This window comes from Scyliorhinus torazame, chromosome 6, assembly GCF_047496885.1.
Source record: "Scyliorhinus torazame isolate Kashiwa2021f chromosome 6, sScyTor2.1, whole genome shotgun sequence".
NCBI classification, from domain to species: domain Eukaryota; kingdom Metazoa; phylum Chordata; class Chondrichthyes; order Carcharhiniformes; family Scyliorhinidae; genus Scyliorhinus; species Scyliorhinus torazame.
In genome coordinates, this window is record NC_092712.1 from 29,378,785 (window position 1) to 29,394,510 (window position 15,726).

Sequence of the window (15,726 nt, forward strand, 5' to 3'; positions counted from 1 at the left end):
GGGGGGGACGACATTTTCGGGATGTCCTCGAAGCATCCCTGGAGAGGTCAAACATAACCGATCGACCGTGGGACACCCTGGCTTCGGACTGACCAACACGGAGAAGGTTCGCTCGGGGAAGGCACTGAACACATCGAGACGCCTCGTCGGGAATAAGCAGAGACAGAGTCGAGGTGTTGGAGGGAGAGCACCAACCTCCAAACAACCCACTAGCCATCCTGGCAAGCGTCGCCTGCCCCACACGTGGCAGAGTCGGCATGTTGCGCGCTGGACCGATCAACTATCTTAGAATCCAGTGAACTGGAGGTGAAGATCCTGGCATGGATAGAGGATTGGCTGACTGGCCGAAGGCAAAGAGTGGGGATACAGGGGTCTTTTTCAGGATGGCAGCCGGTGACTAGTGGTGTACCTCAGGGGTCTGTGCTGGAACCACAACTTTTTACAATATACATTAATGATCTGGAAGAAGGTACTGAAGGCACTGTTGCTAAGTTTGCAGATGATACAAAGATCTGTAGAGGGACAGATAGTATTGAGGAAGCAAGGGGGCTGCAGAAGGACTTGGACAAGCTAGGAGAGTGGGCAATGAAGTGGCAAATGAAATACAATGTAGAAAAGTGTGAGGTTATGCACTTTGGAAGGAGGAATTTAGACAGACTATTTTCAAAATGGGGAAATGCTGAGGAAATCAGAAACACAAAGGGACTTGGGAGTCCTTGTTCACGATTCTCAAGGTTAACGTGCAGGCTCAGTCGGCAGTTCGGAAGGTAAATGCAATGTTAGCATTCATGTCGAGAGGGCTAGAGTACAGGGCAGCACGGTGGGGCAGTGGGTTAACCCTGCTGCCTCACGGCGCCGAGGTCCCAGGTTCGATCCCGGCTCTGGGTCACTGTCTGTGTGGAGTTTGCACATTCTCCCCGTGTCTGCGTGGGTTTTGCTCCCACAACCCAAAGATGTGTAGGGTAGGTGGATTGGCCGCGCTAAATTGCCCCTTAATTGGAAAAACGAATTGGGTACTATAAATTTATAGAAAAAAAAAGACCAGGAATGTACTTCTGAGGCTGTACAAGGCTCTGATCAGACCCCATTTGGAGTATTGTGAGCAGTTTTGGGCCCCATGTCTAAGGAAGGATGTGCTGGCCTTGGAAAGGGTCCAGAGGAGATTCACAAGAATGATCCCTGGAATGAACAGCTTGTCATATGAGGAACCGTTGAGGACTCTGGGTCTGTACTCATTGCAGTTCAGAAGGATGAGGGGGGGATCTTATTGAAACTTACAGGATACTGCGTGGCCTGGATAGAGTGGACGTGGAGAGGATGTTTCCACTTGTAGGAAAAACTAGAACCAGAGGACACTATCTCAGACAAAAGGAACAATCATTTAAAACAGATGAGGAGGAATTTCTTCAGCCAGAGGGCGGTGAATCTGTGGAGCACTTTGCCGCAGAAGGCTGTGGAGGCCAAATCACCGAGTGTCTTTAAGACAGAGATAGATAGGTTCTTGATCAATAAGGGAATCAGGGGTTATGGGGAGAAAGCAGGAGAATGGGGGTGAGAAAAATATCAGCCATGATTGAATGGCGGAGCAGACTCGATGGGCCGAGTGGCCTAATTCTGCTTCTAACTCTTATGGTCTTATGGAAGCAAATCCTCCCCCAACGTGAGGGACTGCGCAAGGAGAACTAACGAGAGCCACCTTATTTACCTGGACATTTACAAGGTTGGGCTGAACCCATTGTAAAAGGGAGGTCATGCTGCTAATGACAGTAAGCTGTCTGGAAGAAAATTAGTGAACACCAACAGGCAGACACACACACACACACACACACACACACCAGCAACCAGTTGAACAGGTTTTGATTCCATAAAGACGTGACACAGCTCGTCTTCAGTGCCTCTCGATCTAGAATGTGACCCACACGAATTGCAGTCTGCGCATGTATATATTGGGTGAGCTCAAAACAATAAGAACTGATCGCTTAAACAAAAACAAAGCTCGTGTCGAGGAATGCAGAGTGCGTCCTGGCTGCGGCAGCTGTCAGGCGAGATGCGCCCAACTCTTTGCAAAGCCACACTCATCTGTGGCTTAAAGCACATTCCACTCCACGTTTATACGGAATCAACAAGAATCACGGGGGCGGGCTGGGGGATTTATTTTATTAAGAAGGGCCGGACGAGAGAAACAGGGCTAATTCTTATTTGCTTCTTTGTGGGACACGAGTGTCACTAGCAAAGCCAGCAGGGGTTACCCATCCCCCAATTGCCCTTGAACTAACTGTCGATCTAGGATCACATCATGGAGATCAGTTAAGGGGTTTTAATAATAATAATCTTTATTGTCACAAGTAGCCTACATTAACACTGCAATGAAGTTACTGTGAAAATCCCCTAGTCGCCACACTCCGGCGCCTGTTCGGGTATGATGTATGATGCACAACTCTCGAGACAAGGCGAGTCATAGCGAATAGGCTTTAATCAGCTAAAACTGTACCCAGCAGCTTCGATACAGAAAGTGAAGGCTGCTGGGACGGCATTGGTTCTTATACCCCGCCTCTCAGGGCGGAGCTATGTACATTAGCCAATGGTAGACTCCTAGGTCTAGCCAATGGGCACCCACCACTCGGGTACTGCAATACCTGGTATTACCACAGGGTACACAAGAGGGAGAATTCAGAATGTCCAATTTACCTAACAGCACGTCTTTGGACTGTGGGAGGAAACCGGAGCACCCGGAGGAAACCCACGCAGACACGGGGAGGATGTGCAGACTCCGCACAGACAGTGACCCAAGCCGGGAATCGAACCTGGGAGCCTGCCACTGTGAAGCAATGGTGCTAACCACTGTGCTACTGCGCCGCCCACAGTTTTTCGCCACAGTTAACAATCATTTTCACCAACACTATTTCCCGAGATCAAACCTGCCGAGTGTTCCCAGCATTTTCTGGTTTTATTTCACTCGTATTTCATTGGAGCGGGCCGGGAACACTTTGATCTCGCAAAGGTTTCGAGCTTGTTTTTTTTCTGTTTCAAAATAAATTTAGAGTACACAATTCTATTTTTCTCAATTCAGGGGCAATTTTGCACGGCCAATCCACCTGCCCTGCACATCTTTGGGTTGTGGGGGTGAAACCCACGCAGACACGGGGAGAATGTGCAAACTCCACACGGACAGTGATCCAGAGCCGGGATCGAACCCGGGTCCTCGGCACCCTGAGGCAGCAGTGCTAACCACTGCGCCGCCGTGACGCCTCTTTTTCTGGTTTGTAAAAGCTGGGCCGATGCCAAGAATGTATTTCCAAGTCAGCATGTCCTTTGGAAAAGTGCAGCTACTCCAAGCAGTGCCGGGAGAAATTGGCTCTTTCTTTTCCCCCTTAAAAACCACAGCGAGTTATAATGATCTGAAATGTGTTCCCTCAAAGGGTGGCGGAAGCAACTTTCAAAATGGGAATTAAAGATGGAAAAAGAAAGCATTTACCGGGAAAGTGATGGGGGGGGGGGGGGGGCACAGGTGTGCTGTGCCGAATGGTCTCCTCCTGGGCCGTCTCATTCGAGGGTCCGAGAGGAGGACGGTTATTTGGGGATTTGAGTTAAAGGGATGGGAATGAGAGTGATTTGTCATCCAGATCTCATCTGCCTCACCTCCTTCTGTCTGGACTGGACTCAGAGCAATAATTTTCACTGTACCTCGGTACATGTGACAATAAATCTAATCTCAATCTATCCAAATTATGGACATAAAAAGACATGTACATGTAAAATACACAAACATGTTTCTTTTGTACATTTTTTTTGTAAATGCCTGGGCTCTCGTGACGGAGAACTTGTGATCTATCCCACTGCTGACATGCATTACAATTCCCGCTCACTCGCTGGGGAGGGTGCTGTTCTCACATTGTCAGCTCTCACACACACACACACACACACACACACACGTGTTAGGCGCAGGGAAAGGCACATTATAGAACACGCACAAGCTCTGCGGCTATCGCAAAACCACCATGAAATCATCAAAGTTAGGGAACTGAACATTCGGTCTTTAAGACAGAAGTTGAGGAATTCTTGATTTCTCGAGGAATTAACGGCTATGGAGAGAGCGCGGGTAAATGGAGTTGAAATGAGCCACGATTGAATGGTGGAGTGGACTCGATGGGCCGAATGGCCTTCCTTCCGCTCCTATGTCTTATGGTCTTATCTTTCTGCCTTACATTGAACTGGCCAATATCAATCTCAGGAGAGGGAGAGAGTGACTAACTTTGCACAGCATTAACCAGACAGAGACTGACTCCATCCACACAGCACTAACCCGGGACTGACTCCATCCACACAGCACTAACCTGGGACTGACTCCATCCACACAGCACTAACCCGGGACTAACTCCATCCACACAGCACTAACCCGGGACTAACTCCATCCACACAGCACTAACCAGGGACTGACTCCATCCACACAGCACTAACCCGGGACTGACTCCATCCACACAGCACTAACCCGGGACTGACTCCATCCACACAGCACTAACCCGGGACTGACTCCATCCACACAGCACTAACCAGGGACTGACTCCATCCACACAGCACTAACCAGGGACTGACTCCATCCACACAGCACTAACCCGGGACTGACTCCATCCACACAGCACTAACCAGGGACTGACTCCATCCACACAGCATTAACCAGGGACTGACTACACACAGCACTAACCAGGGACTGACTCCACACAGCACTAACCCGGGACTAACTCCATCCACACAGCACTAACCCGGGACTGACTCCATCCACACAGCACTAACCCGGGACTGACTCCATCCACACAGCACTAACCCGGGACTGACTCCACACAGCACTAACCCGGGACTGACTCCATCCACACAGCACTAACCAGGGACTGACTCCATCCACACAGCACTAACCCGGGACTGACTCCATCCACACAGCTCTAACCCGGGACTGACTCCATCCACACAGCACTAACCCGGGACTGACTCCATCCACACAGCACTAACCAGGGACTGACTCCATCCACACAGCACTAACCCGGGACTGACTCCATCCACACAGCACTAACCAGGGACTGACTCCATCCACACAGCACTAACCAGGGACTGACTCCACACAGCACTAACCAGGGACTGACTCCATCCACACAGCACTAACCAGGGACTGACTCCATCCACACAGCACTAACCAGGGACTGACTCCATCCACACAGCACTAACCAGGGACTGACTCCACACAGCACTAACCAGGGACTGACGCCATCCACACAGCACTAACCCGGGACTGACTCCATCCACACAGCACTAACCAGGGACTGACTCCATCCACACAGCACTAACCAGGGACTGACTCCATCCACACAGCACTAACCAGGGACTGACTCCACACAGCACTAACCCGGGACTGACTCCATCCACACAGCACTAACCAGGGACTGACTCCATCAACACAGCACTAACCCGGGACTGACTCCATCCACACAGCACTAACCCGGGACTGACTCCATCCACACAGCACTAACCAGGGACTGACTCCATCCACACAGCACTAACCAGGGACTGACTCCACACAGCACTAACCCGGGACTGACTCCATCCACACAGCACTAACCAGGGACTGACTCCATCCACACAGCACTAACCAGGGACTGACTCCATCCACACAGCACTAACCCGGGACTGACTCCACACAGCACTAACCAGGGACTGACTCCACACAGCACTAACCAGGGGCTGACTCCATCCACACAGCACTAACCAGGGACTGACTCCATCCACACAGCATTAACCAGGGACTGACTCCATCCACACAGCTCTAACCCGGGACTGACTCCATCCACACAGCACTAACCCGGGACTGACTCCACACAGCACTAACCAGGGACTGACTCCATCCACACAGCTCTAACCCGGGACTGACTCCATCCACACAGCACTAACCCGGGACTGACTCCACACAGCACTAACCAGGGACTGACTCCATCTACACAGCACTAACCCGGGACTGACTCCACACAGCACTAACCCGGGACTGACTCCATCCACACAGCACTAACCAGGGACTGACTCCATCCACACAGCACTAACCAGGGACTGACTCCATCCACACAGCACTAACCCGGGACTGACTCCATCCACACAGCACTAACCCGGGACTGACTCCACACAGCACTAACCCGGGACTGACTCCACACAGCACTAACCCGGGACTGACTCCACACAGCACTAACCCGGGACTGACTCCATCCACACAGCACTAACCCGGGACTGACTCCATCCACACAGCACTAACCCGGGACTGACTCCATCCACACAGCACTAACCCGGGACTGACTCCATCCACACAGCATTAACCAGGGACTGACTACACACAGCACTAACCCGGGACTGACCCCACACAGCACTAACCAGGGACTGACTCCATCCACACAGCACTAACCAGGGACTGACTACACACAGCACTAACCCGGGACTGACCCCACACAGCACTAACCAGGGACTGACTCCATCCACACAGCACTAACCAGGGACTGACTCCATCCACACAGCACTAACCAGGGACTGACTCCATCCACACAGCACTAACCCGGGACTGACTCCATCCACACAGCACTAACCAGGGACTGACTCCATCCACACAGCACTAACCCGGGACTGACTCCATCCACACAGCACTAACCAGGGACTGACTCCATCCACACAGCACTAACCCGGGACTGACTCCATCCACACAGCACTAACCAGGGACTGACTCCATCTACACAGCACTAACCCGGGACTGACTCCATCCACACAGCACTAACCAGGGACTGACTCCATCCACACAGCACTAACCCGGGACTGACTCCACACAGCACTAACCCGGGACTGACCCCACACAGCACTAACCCGGGACTGACTCCACACAGCACTAACCCGGGACTGACTCCATCCACACAGCACTAACCAGGGACTGACTCCATCCACACAGCACTAACCCGGGACTGACTCCATCCACACAGCACTAACCCGGGACTGACTCCATCCACACAGCACTAACCCGGGACTGACTCCACACAGCACTAACCAGGGACTGACTCCACACAGCACTAACCACGGACTGACTCCATCCACACAGCACTAACCCGGGACTGACTCCACACAGCACTAACCCGGGACTGACTCCACACAGCACTAACCCGGGACTGACTCCATCCACACAGCACTAACCCGGGACTGATTCCACACAGCACTAACCCAGGACTGACTCCACACAGCACTAACCCGGGACTGACTCCATGCACACAGCACTAACCAGGGACTGACCCCATCCACACAGCACTAACCCGGGACTGACTCCACACAGCACTAACCCGGGACTGACTCCATCCACACAGCACTAACCCGGGACTGACTCCATCCACACAGCACTAACCCGGGACTGACTCCATCCACACAGCACTAACCCGGGACTGACTCCATCCACACAGCACTAACCCGGGACTGACTCCATCCACACAGCACTAACCCGGGACTGACTACACACAGCACTAACCCGGGACTGACTCCATCCACACAGCACTAACCAGGGACTGACTCCATCCACACAGCACTAACCCGGGACTGACTCCATCCACACAGCACTAACCAGGGACTGACTCCATCCACACAGCACTAACCCGGGACTGACTACACACAGCACTAACCCGGGACTGACTCCATCCACACAGCACTAACCAGGGACTGACTCCATCCACACAGCACTAACCCGGGACTGACTCCATCCACACAGCACTAACCAGGGACTGACTCCATCCACACAGCACTAACCCGGGACTGACTCCATCCACACAGCACTAACCAGGGACTGACTCCATCCACACAGCACTAACCCGGGACTGACTCCATCCACACAGCACTAACCCGGGACTGACTCCATCCACACAGCACTAACCCGGGACTGACTCCATCCACACAGCACTAACCCGGGACTGACTCCATCCACACAGCATTAACCAGGGACTGACTACACACAGCACTAACCAGGGACTGACTCCATCCACACAGCACTAACCAGGGACTGACTCCATCCACACAGCACTAACCAGGGACTGACTCCATCCACACAGCACTAACCCGGGACTGACTCCACACAGCACTAACCCGGGACTGACTCCACACAGCACTAACCCGGGACTGACTCCATCCACACAGCACTAACCAGGGACTGACTCCATCCACACAGCACTAACCCGGGACTGACTCCATCCACACAGCACTAACCAGGGACTGACTCCATCCACACAGCACTAACCAGGGACTGACTCCATCCACACAGCACTAACCCGGGACTGACTCCATCCACACAGCACTAACCAGGGACTGACTCCATCCACACAGCACTAACCCGGGACTGACTCCACACAGCACTAACCCGGGACTGACTCCACACAGCACTAACCCGGGACTGACTCCATCCACACAGCACTAACCAGGGACTGACTCCATCTACACAGCACTAACCCGGGACTGACTCCATCCACACAGCACTAACCAGGGACTGACTCCATCCACACAGCACTAACCCGGGACTGACTCCACACAGCACTAACCCGGGACTGACTCCATCCACACAGCACTAACCAGGGACTGACTCCATCCACACAGCACTAACCCGGGACTGACTCCACACAGCACTAACCCGGGACTGACTCCACACAGCACTAACCAGGGACTGACTCCATCCACACAGCACTAACCCGGGACTGACTCCACACAGCACTAACCCGGGACTGACTCCACACAGCACTAACCCGGGACTGACTCCACACAGCACTAACCCGGGACTGACTCCACACAGCACTAACCCGGGACTGACTCCACACAGCACTAACCCGGGACTGACTCCACACAGCACTAACCCGGGACTGACTCCACACAGCACTAACCCGGGACTGACTCCATCCACACAGCACTAACCAGGGACTGACTCCATCCACACAGCACTAACCAGGGACTGATTCCACACAGCACTAACCAGGGACTGACTCCATCCACACAGCACTAACCCGGGACTGACTCCATCCACACAGCACTAACCCGGGACTGACTCCACACAGCACTAACCCGGGACTGACTCCACACAGCACTAACCCGGGACTGACTCCATCCACACAGCACTAACCCGGGACTGATTCCACACAGCACTAACCCAGGACTGACTCCACACAGCACTAACCCGGGACTGACTCCATGCACACAGCACTAACCAGGGACTGACCCCATCCACACAGCACTAACCCGGGACTGACTCCACACAGCACTAACCCGGGACTGACTCCATCCACACAGCACTAACCCGGGACTGACTCCATCCACACAGCACTAACCCGGGACTGACTCCATCCACACAGCACTAACCCGGGACTGACTCCATCCACACAGCACTAACCCGGGACTGACTCCATCCACACAGCACTAACCCGGGACTGACTACACACAGCACTAACCCGGGACTGACTCCATCCACACAGCACTAACCAGGGACTGACTCCATCCACACAGCACTAACCCGGGACTGACTCCATCCACACAGCACTAACCAGGGACTGACTCCATCCACACAGCACTAACCCGGGACTGACTACACACAGCACTAACCCGGGACTGACTCCATCCACACAGCACTAACCAGGGACTGACTCCATCCACACAGCACTAACCCGGGACTGACTCCATCCACACAGCACTAACCAGGGACTGACTCCATCCACACAGCACTAACCCGGGACTGACTCCATCCACACAGCACTAACCAGGGACTGACTCCATCCACACAGCACTAACCCGGGACTGACTCCATCCACACAGCACTAACCCGGGACTGACTCCATCCACACAGCACTAACCCGGGACTGACTCCATCCACACAGCACTAACCCGGGACTGACTCCATCCACACAGCATTAACCAGGGACTGACTACACACAGCACTAACCAGGGACTGACTCCATCCACACAGCACTAACCAGGGACTGACTCCATCCACACAGCACTAACCAGGGACTGACTCCATCCACACAGCACTAACCCGGGACTGACTCCACACAGCACTAACCCGGGACTGACTCCACACAGCACTAACCCGGGACTGACTCCATCCACACAGCACTAACCAGGGACTGACTCCATCCACACAGCACTAACCCGGGACTGACTCCATCCACACAGCACTAACCAGGGACTGACTCCATCCACACAGCACTAACCAGGGACTGACTCCATCCACACAGCACTAACCCGGGACTGACTCCATCCACACAGCACTAACCAGGGACTGACTCCATCCACACAGCACTAACCCGGGACTGACTCCACACAGCACTAACCCGGGACTGACTCCACACAGCACTAACCCGGGACTGACTCCATCCACACAGCACTAACCAGGGACTGACTCCATCTACACAGCACTAACCCGGGACTGACTCCATCCACACAGCACTAACCAGGGACTGACTCCATCCACACAGCACTAACCCGGGACTGACTCCACACAGCACTAACCCGGGACTGACTCCATCCACACAGCACTAACCAGGGACTGACTCCATCCACACAGCACTAACCCGGGACTGACTCCACACAGCACTAACCCGGGACTGACTCCACACAGCACTAACCCGGGACTGGCTCCACACAGCACTAACCAGGGACTGACTCCATCCACACAGCACTAACCCGGGACTGACTCCACACAGCACTAACCCGGGACTGACTCCACACAGCACTAACCCGGGACTGACTCCACACAGCACTAACCCGGGACTGACTCCACACAGCACTAACCCGGGACTGACTCCACACAGCACTAACCCGGGACTGACTCCACACAGCACTAACCCGGGACTGACTCCACACAGCACTAACCCGGGACTGACTCCACACAGCACTAACCCGGGACTGACTCCATCCACACAGCACTAACCAGGGACTGACTCCATCCACACAGCACTAACCAGGGACTGATTCCACACAGCACTAACCAGGGACTGACTCCATCCACACAGCACTAACCCGGGACTGACTCCATCCACACAGCATTAACCAGGGACTGACTCCATCCACACAGCACTAACCCGGGACTGACTCCATCAACACAGCACTAACCCGGGACTGACTCCATCCACACAGCACTAACCAGGGACTGACTCCATCCACACAGCACTAACCCGGGACTGACTCCATCCACACAGCACTAACCCGGGACTGACTCCATCCACACAGCACTAACCAGGGACTGACTCCATCCACACAGCACTAACCCGGGACTGACTCCATCCACACAGCATTAACCAGGGACTGACTCCATCCACACAGCATTAACCAGGGACTGACTCCATCCACACAGCACTAACCAGGGACTGACTCCATCCACACAGCACTAACCAGGGACTGACTCCATCCACACAGCACTAACCAGGGACTGACTCCATCCACACAGCACTAACCCGGGACTGACTCCATCCACACAGCACTAACCAGGGACTGACTCCATCCACACAGCACTAACCAGGGACTGACTCCATCTACACAGCACTAACCAGGGACTGACTCCATCCACACAGCACTAACCAGGGACTGACTCCATCTACACAGCACTAACCAGGGACTGACTCCACACAGCACTTACCGGGGGGGGGGGGCGGGGGGTGGAGTGAAGGAGCTTTCAAACTATGAATTGTACCGAAGCAAAACATCAGCAAATATCCGACGGGACAGATTGAAGGAGAAATACAACTTTCAAACATTCCACCTCTCCACTCCATTCCCCTTGAACACCTCCCATCATTTACAAATAAAGTACATTATTACCCCTCCACCACTCCCTTCATTTGCAGTTAAATGGTTTTTGTAAACCTACCAGTGTCCAGTCCATTGCAATCCTGTGCCTTGGATTGCTGTTGCCCAGTCTGCATGTTGTACAGATTCTCCAAAGTCCGAGGGGACTGGGGGAGGGGGGGGGGGGGGGAGAGTTTAAACCCGCAGCTATCCCGAGACGGCGGAGGTGTCTTTAGGAAAGCTGCGCCCCTGCACTACAAGCTCAGCAATGTGCTGAGCATGTTCTGGGGGGAGGAAGGCAGCCCGCTCGGTCCCTCCTATCACTCCGTGCCTATCCCTCGCCCACGTGTTAGGGAAACCTCAAAACCTCTTTCTGCAAAGTCCAAGCCTCAGCCACTGTCATTCAAAATGCACTTTATATACACACTGATGGAATTTAAAAAACAAAGTGTTAAAGATTACTTAGATAAAAGCAAATTACTGCTGGAATCTGAAACGAAAACAGGAAATACTGGACAGCCTGCAGGTCTGACAGCATCTGTGGAGAGAGGAGAGTGGTATAGTAGTTAGTACTGCTGCCTCACAGCGCCAGGGACCCGGATTCGATTGGGTGACTGGCTCTGTATGGAGTCTGCATGTTCTCCCCGTGTCTGCGTGGGTTTCCTCCGGGTGCTCCGGTTTCTTCCCACAGTCCAAAAATATATGCAGATTAAGCGGATTGGCCGTGCTAAATTGCCCCTTGGTGTCCAAAGGTTGGGTGGGATTACAGGAATAGGACAGGGGATTGGGCTAGGTAGGGTGGCCTTTCAAAGGTTGGTGCAGACTCGATGGGCCGAATGGCCTCCTTCTGCACTGTAGAGTTGATGCACGATCAATTGCACAAAGACGCAGATTGGGTACAACTGTGGCTTTATTACAGTCAGATGCGTGGCCTCCTGCTGCAGCTGGCGAAATGGCAGGGTACTGGAGGTCATGCATATTTATACAGTTCTCCCTGGACGGAGCCAGCCGGCAGGGGCTACCGGCAAACCTGTAGTGCAGGTCCTACCTTACATCCCCTATTACAGTGGTTCACCACAAGAGTGTCTATGTGTAACAGCCCCCACGGGATCTACAGGGTGGGTATGATTATCCCGTGGTCCTATCGGAGTACAAGCTCTCCTGCTTGGGACGGATAGGGTGGGGGCTGGGGGGGAGGGGGGGGGGTATCTCTATTCACCTTTGTATAAATGGGCGCCCAGTATGGCATCGACCAGAACGGGTGCCTCACTGGCCGACTCCCAGGAGACGGCGGCGCAGCGGTGGTGTCGCTGGACGAGTAACCCAGAGACCCAGGGTAATGATCTGGGGACCCGGGTTCGAATCCCACCACGGCGGGTGATGGAATCAGAAGTCTAATGGCGACCGTGAAACCATTGTCGATTGTTGTAAAAACCCGCCTGGTTCACTAATGTCCCTTTAGGGAAGGAAATCTGCCGTCCTTACCCGGTCTGGCCTACATGTGACTCCAGACCCACAGCAATGTGATTGACTCTTAACTGCCCTTGGGGATGGGTAATAAATATTGGCACAGCCTGTGATGTCCCATGAGCGAATTTTAAAAATAGGAACCCGGAGGGATCTACCAGGCAGCATATACACTATGTTGTAAATAAAACAATGTTTTTTTATTTTACTCAGTGTGGTCTCCCTGTGCCCTTATTAAACTATGATTCTAACGTTTTGAGTCTGGATGACGTAGTGTTATGCATTCCAGAATGCATTAGGCTCATCCAGATTCGAAGCGATAGCTCCCTTCTCTCTCCGCAGATGCTGTCGGACCTGCTGAGGTTGTCCAGTGTTTTCTGTTTTTGTGTAACGATTACTTACTTGGCCGTGCGAATGTGTACCCTTTGGCCCAGAGGCGAACCCGACGAGCAGCGAAGTAAGATTTCATTTTCAGTCAGTCAGGCAGCATCCTCCTCCCCGACGCCCTATCCTCAGCTGTAATATCAATATAAGGAAAGCAAACTTAACATGGACGGTGGAAGCTCATCGTTCATGCGTTTACCCCAGAGAGAATGGCATTTTGTTCATTATTCTTTCTTGAGATGTGGGGGTCAGCTTTGTTTGACCCCCCCCCCTTCCTTAATTGCCCTTGAACTGAGTGGCTTGCTTGGTTAGCACTGTTGCTTCACAGCGCCAGGGTCCCAGGTTTGATTCCCGGCTTGGGTCAGTGTCCGTGCGGAGTCTGCACGTTCTCCCCGTGTCTGTGTGGTGGTTTCCTCCGGACGCTCCGGTTTCCTCCCACAAGTCCCGAAAGACGTGCTTGTTAGATGAATTCGGACATTCTGAATTCTCCCTCCGTGTACCTGAATATGTGCCTATGTGGCGACTAGGGGATTTTCACAGTAGCTTCATTGCAGTGTTAATGTCAGCCTCCCTGTGACACTAATAAAGATTATTATTATCATTGTAGTGGTTCTGGAGCCACATGTAGGCCAGAGTGGGTAAGGACAGCAAAATACCTTCCTCTTTCCAAGGGCTGACTCGATGGGCCGAATGGCTTCCTTCTGCACTGTAGGGATTCTATGATTCTAGTGAACTAGCTGGGCATTTAAAGGTTTCATTGAAAATGAGAGGAGTAGGCCATTCGGCCCTTCGAGCCTGCTCTGCCATTCAACATGATCAAGTTTAATCTTCTATCTCAACGCCATACTCCTGTGCTGTCCCAATAACCCTTGATGCCTTTAGAGTCTAGAGATTAATCTGTATCCTTCTTAGATATATTCATTGATTTGGCTCCACAGCTTTCTGTGGTAGAGAATTCCACAAATTCACCACCCTAAGTGAAGAAATGGGACTCACTTAGTGCCAGGGGCTTAGACTGGGCAGAGTTTGTAAGGAGAATCAAGGAGTACTTCTTAAAACAATATGTAGACAGTCCAACTAGGGAAGGGGCTGTACTGGACCTGGTATTGGGGAATGAGCATGGCCAGGTGGTAGAAGTTTCAGTAGGGGAGCATTTCGGGAACAGTGACCACAATTCAGTAAGTTTTAAAGTGCTGGTAGACAAGGATAAGAGTGGTCCTAGGGTGCATGTGCTAAATTGGGGGAAGGCTAATTATAACAATATTAGGCGGGAACTGAAGAACCTAGATTGGGGGCGGATGTTTGAGGGTAAATCAACATCTGACATGTGGGAGGCTTTCAAGTGTCAGTTGAAAGGAATTCAGGACCGGCATGTTCCTATCAGGAAGAAGGATAAATACGGCAATTTCCGGGAACCTTGGATAACGAGAGATATTATAGGCCTCGTAAAAAAGAAAAAGGAGGCATTTGTCAGGGCTAAAAGGCTGGGAACAGACGAAGCCTGTGTAGAATATAAGGAAAGTAGGAAGGAACTTAAGCAAGGAGTCAGGAGGGCTAGAAGGGGTCACGAAAAGTCATTGGCAAATAGAGTTAAGGGAAATCCCAAGGCTTTTTACACGTACATAAAAAGCAAGAGGGTAGCCAGGGAAAAGGTTGGCCCACTGAAGGACAGGGGAGGGAATCTATGTGTGGAGCCAGAGGAAATGGGCGAGGTACTAAATGAATACTTTGCATCAGTATTCACCAAAGAGAAGAAATTGGTAGATGTTGATTCTGGAGAAGGGTGTGTAGATAGCCTGGGTCACATTGAGATCCAAAAAGACGAGGTGTTGGGCGTCTTGAAAAATATTAAGGTAGGCAAGTCCCCAGTGCCTGATGGGATCTACCCCAGAATACTGGTGGAGGCGAGAGAGGAAATTGCTGAGGCCTTGACAGAAATCTTTGGATCCTCACTGTCTTCAGGTGATGTCCCGGGGGACTGGAGAATAGCCAATGTTGTTCCTCTGTTTAAGAAGGGTAGCAAGAATAATCCAAGAAACTACAGGCCGATGAGCCTTT

General features: G+C 52.5%; 1 protein-coding gene across 2 annotated transcripts in view; it reads right to left on the bottom strand.

Annotated features, from left to right (window-relative positions):
* plcd1a (phospholipase C, delta 1a) overlaps positions 1–12,026 on the bottom strand; it is a 155,393-nt gene extending 143,367 nt beyond the window's left edge. Inside the window, exon 1 of one of the 2 annotated variants that reach the window (XM_072508065.1) lies at positions 11,900–12,026. In XM_072508065.1, the coding sequence (XP_072364166.1) occupies positions 11,900–11,954 (55 nt within the window). In that variant the 5' untranslated portion in view covers positions 11,955–12,026. The remainder of the gene's footprint in view (positions 1–11,899) is intronic. The other variant, XM_072508067.1, reaches the window with a different exon arrangement.
* Between the last annotated feature and the right edge of the window lie 3,700 nt (positions 12,027–15,726).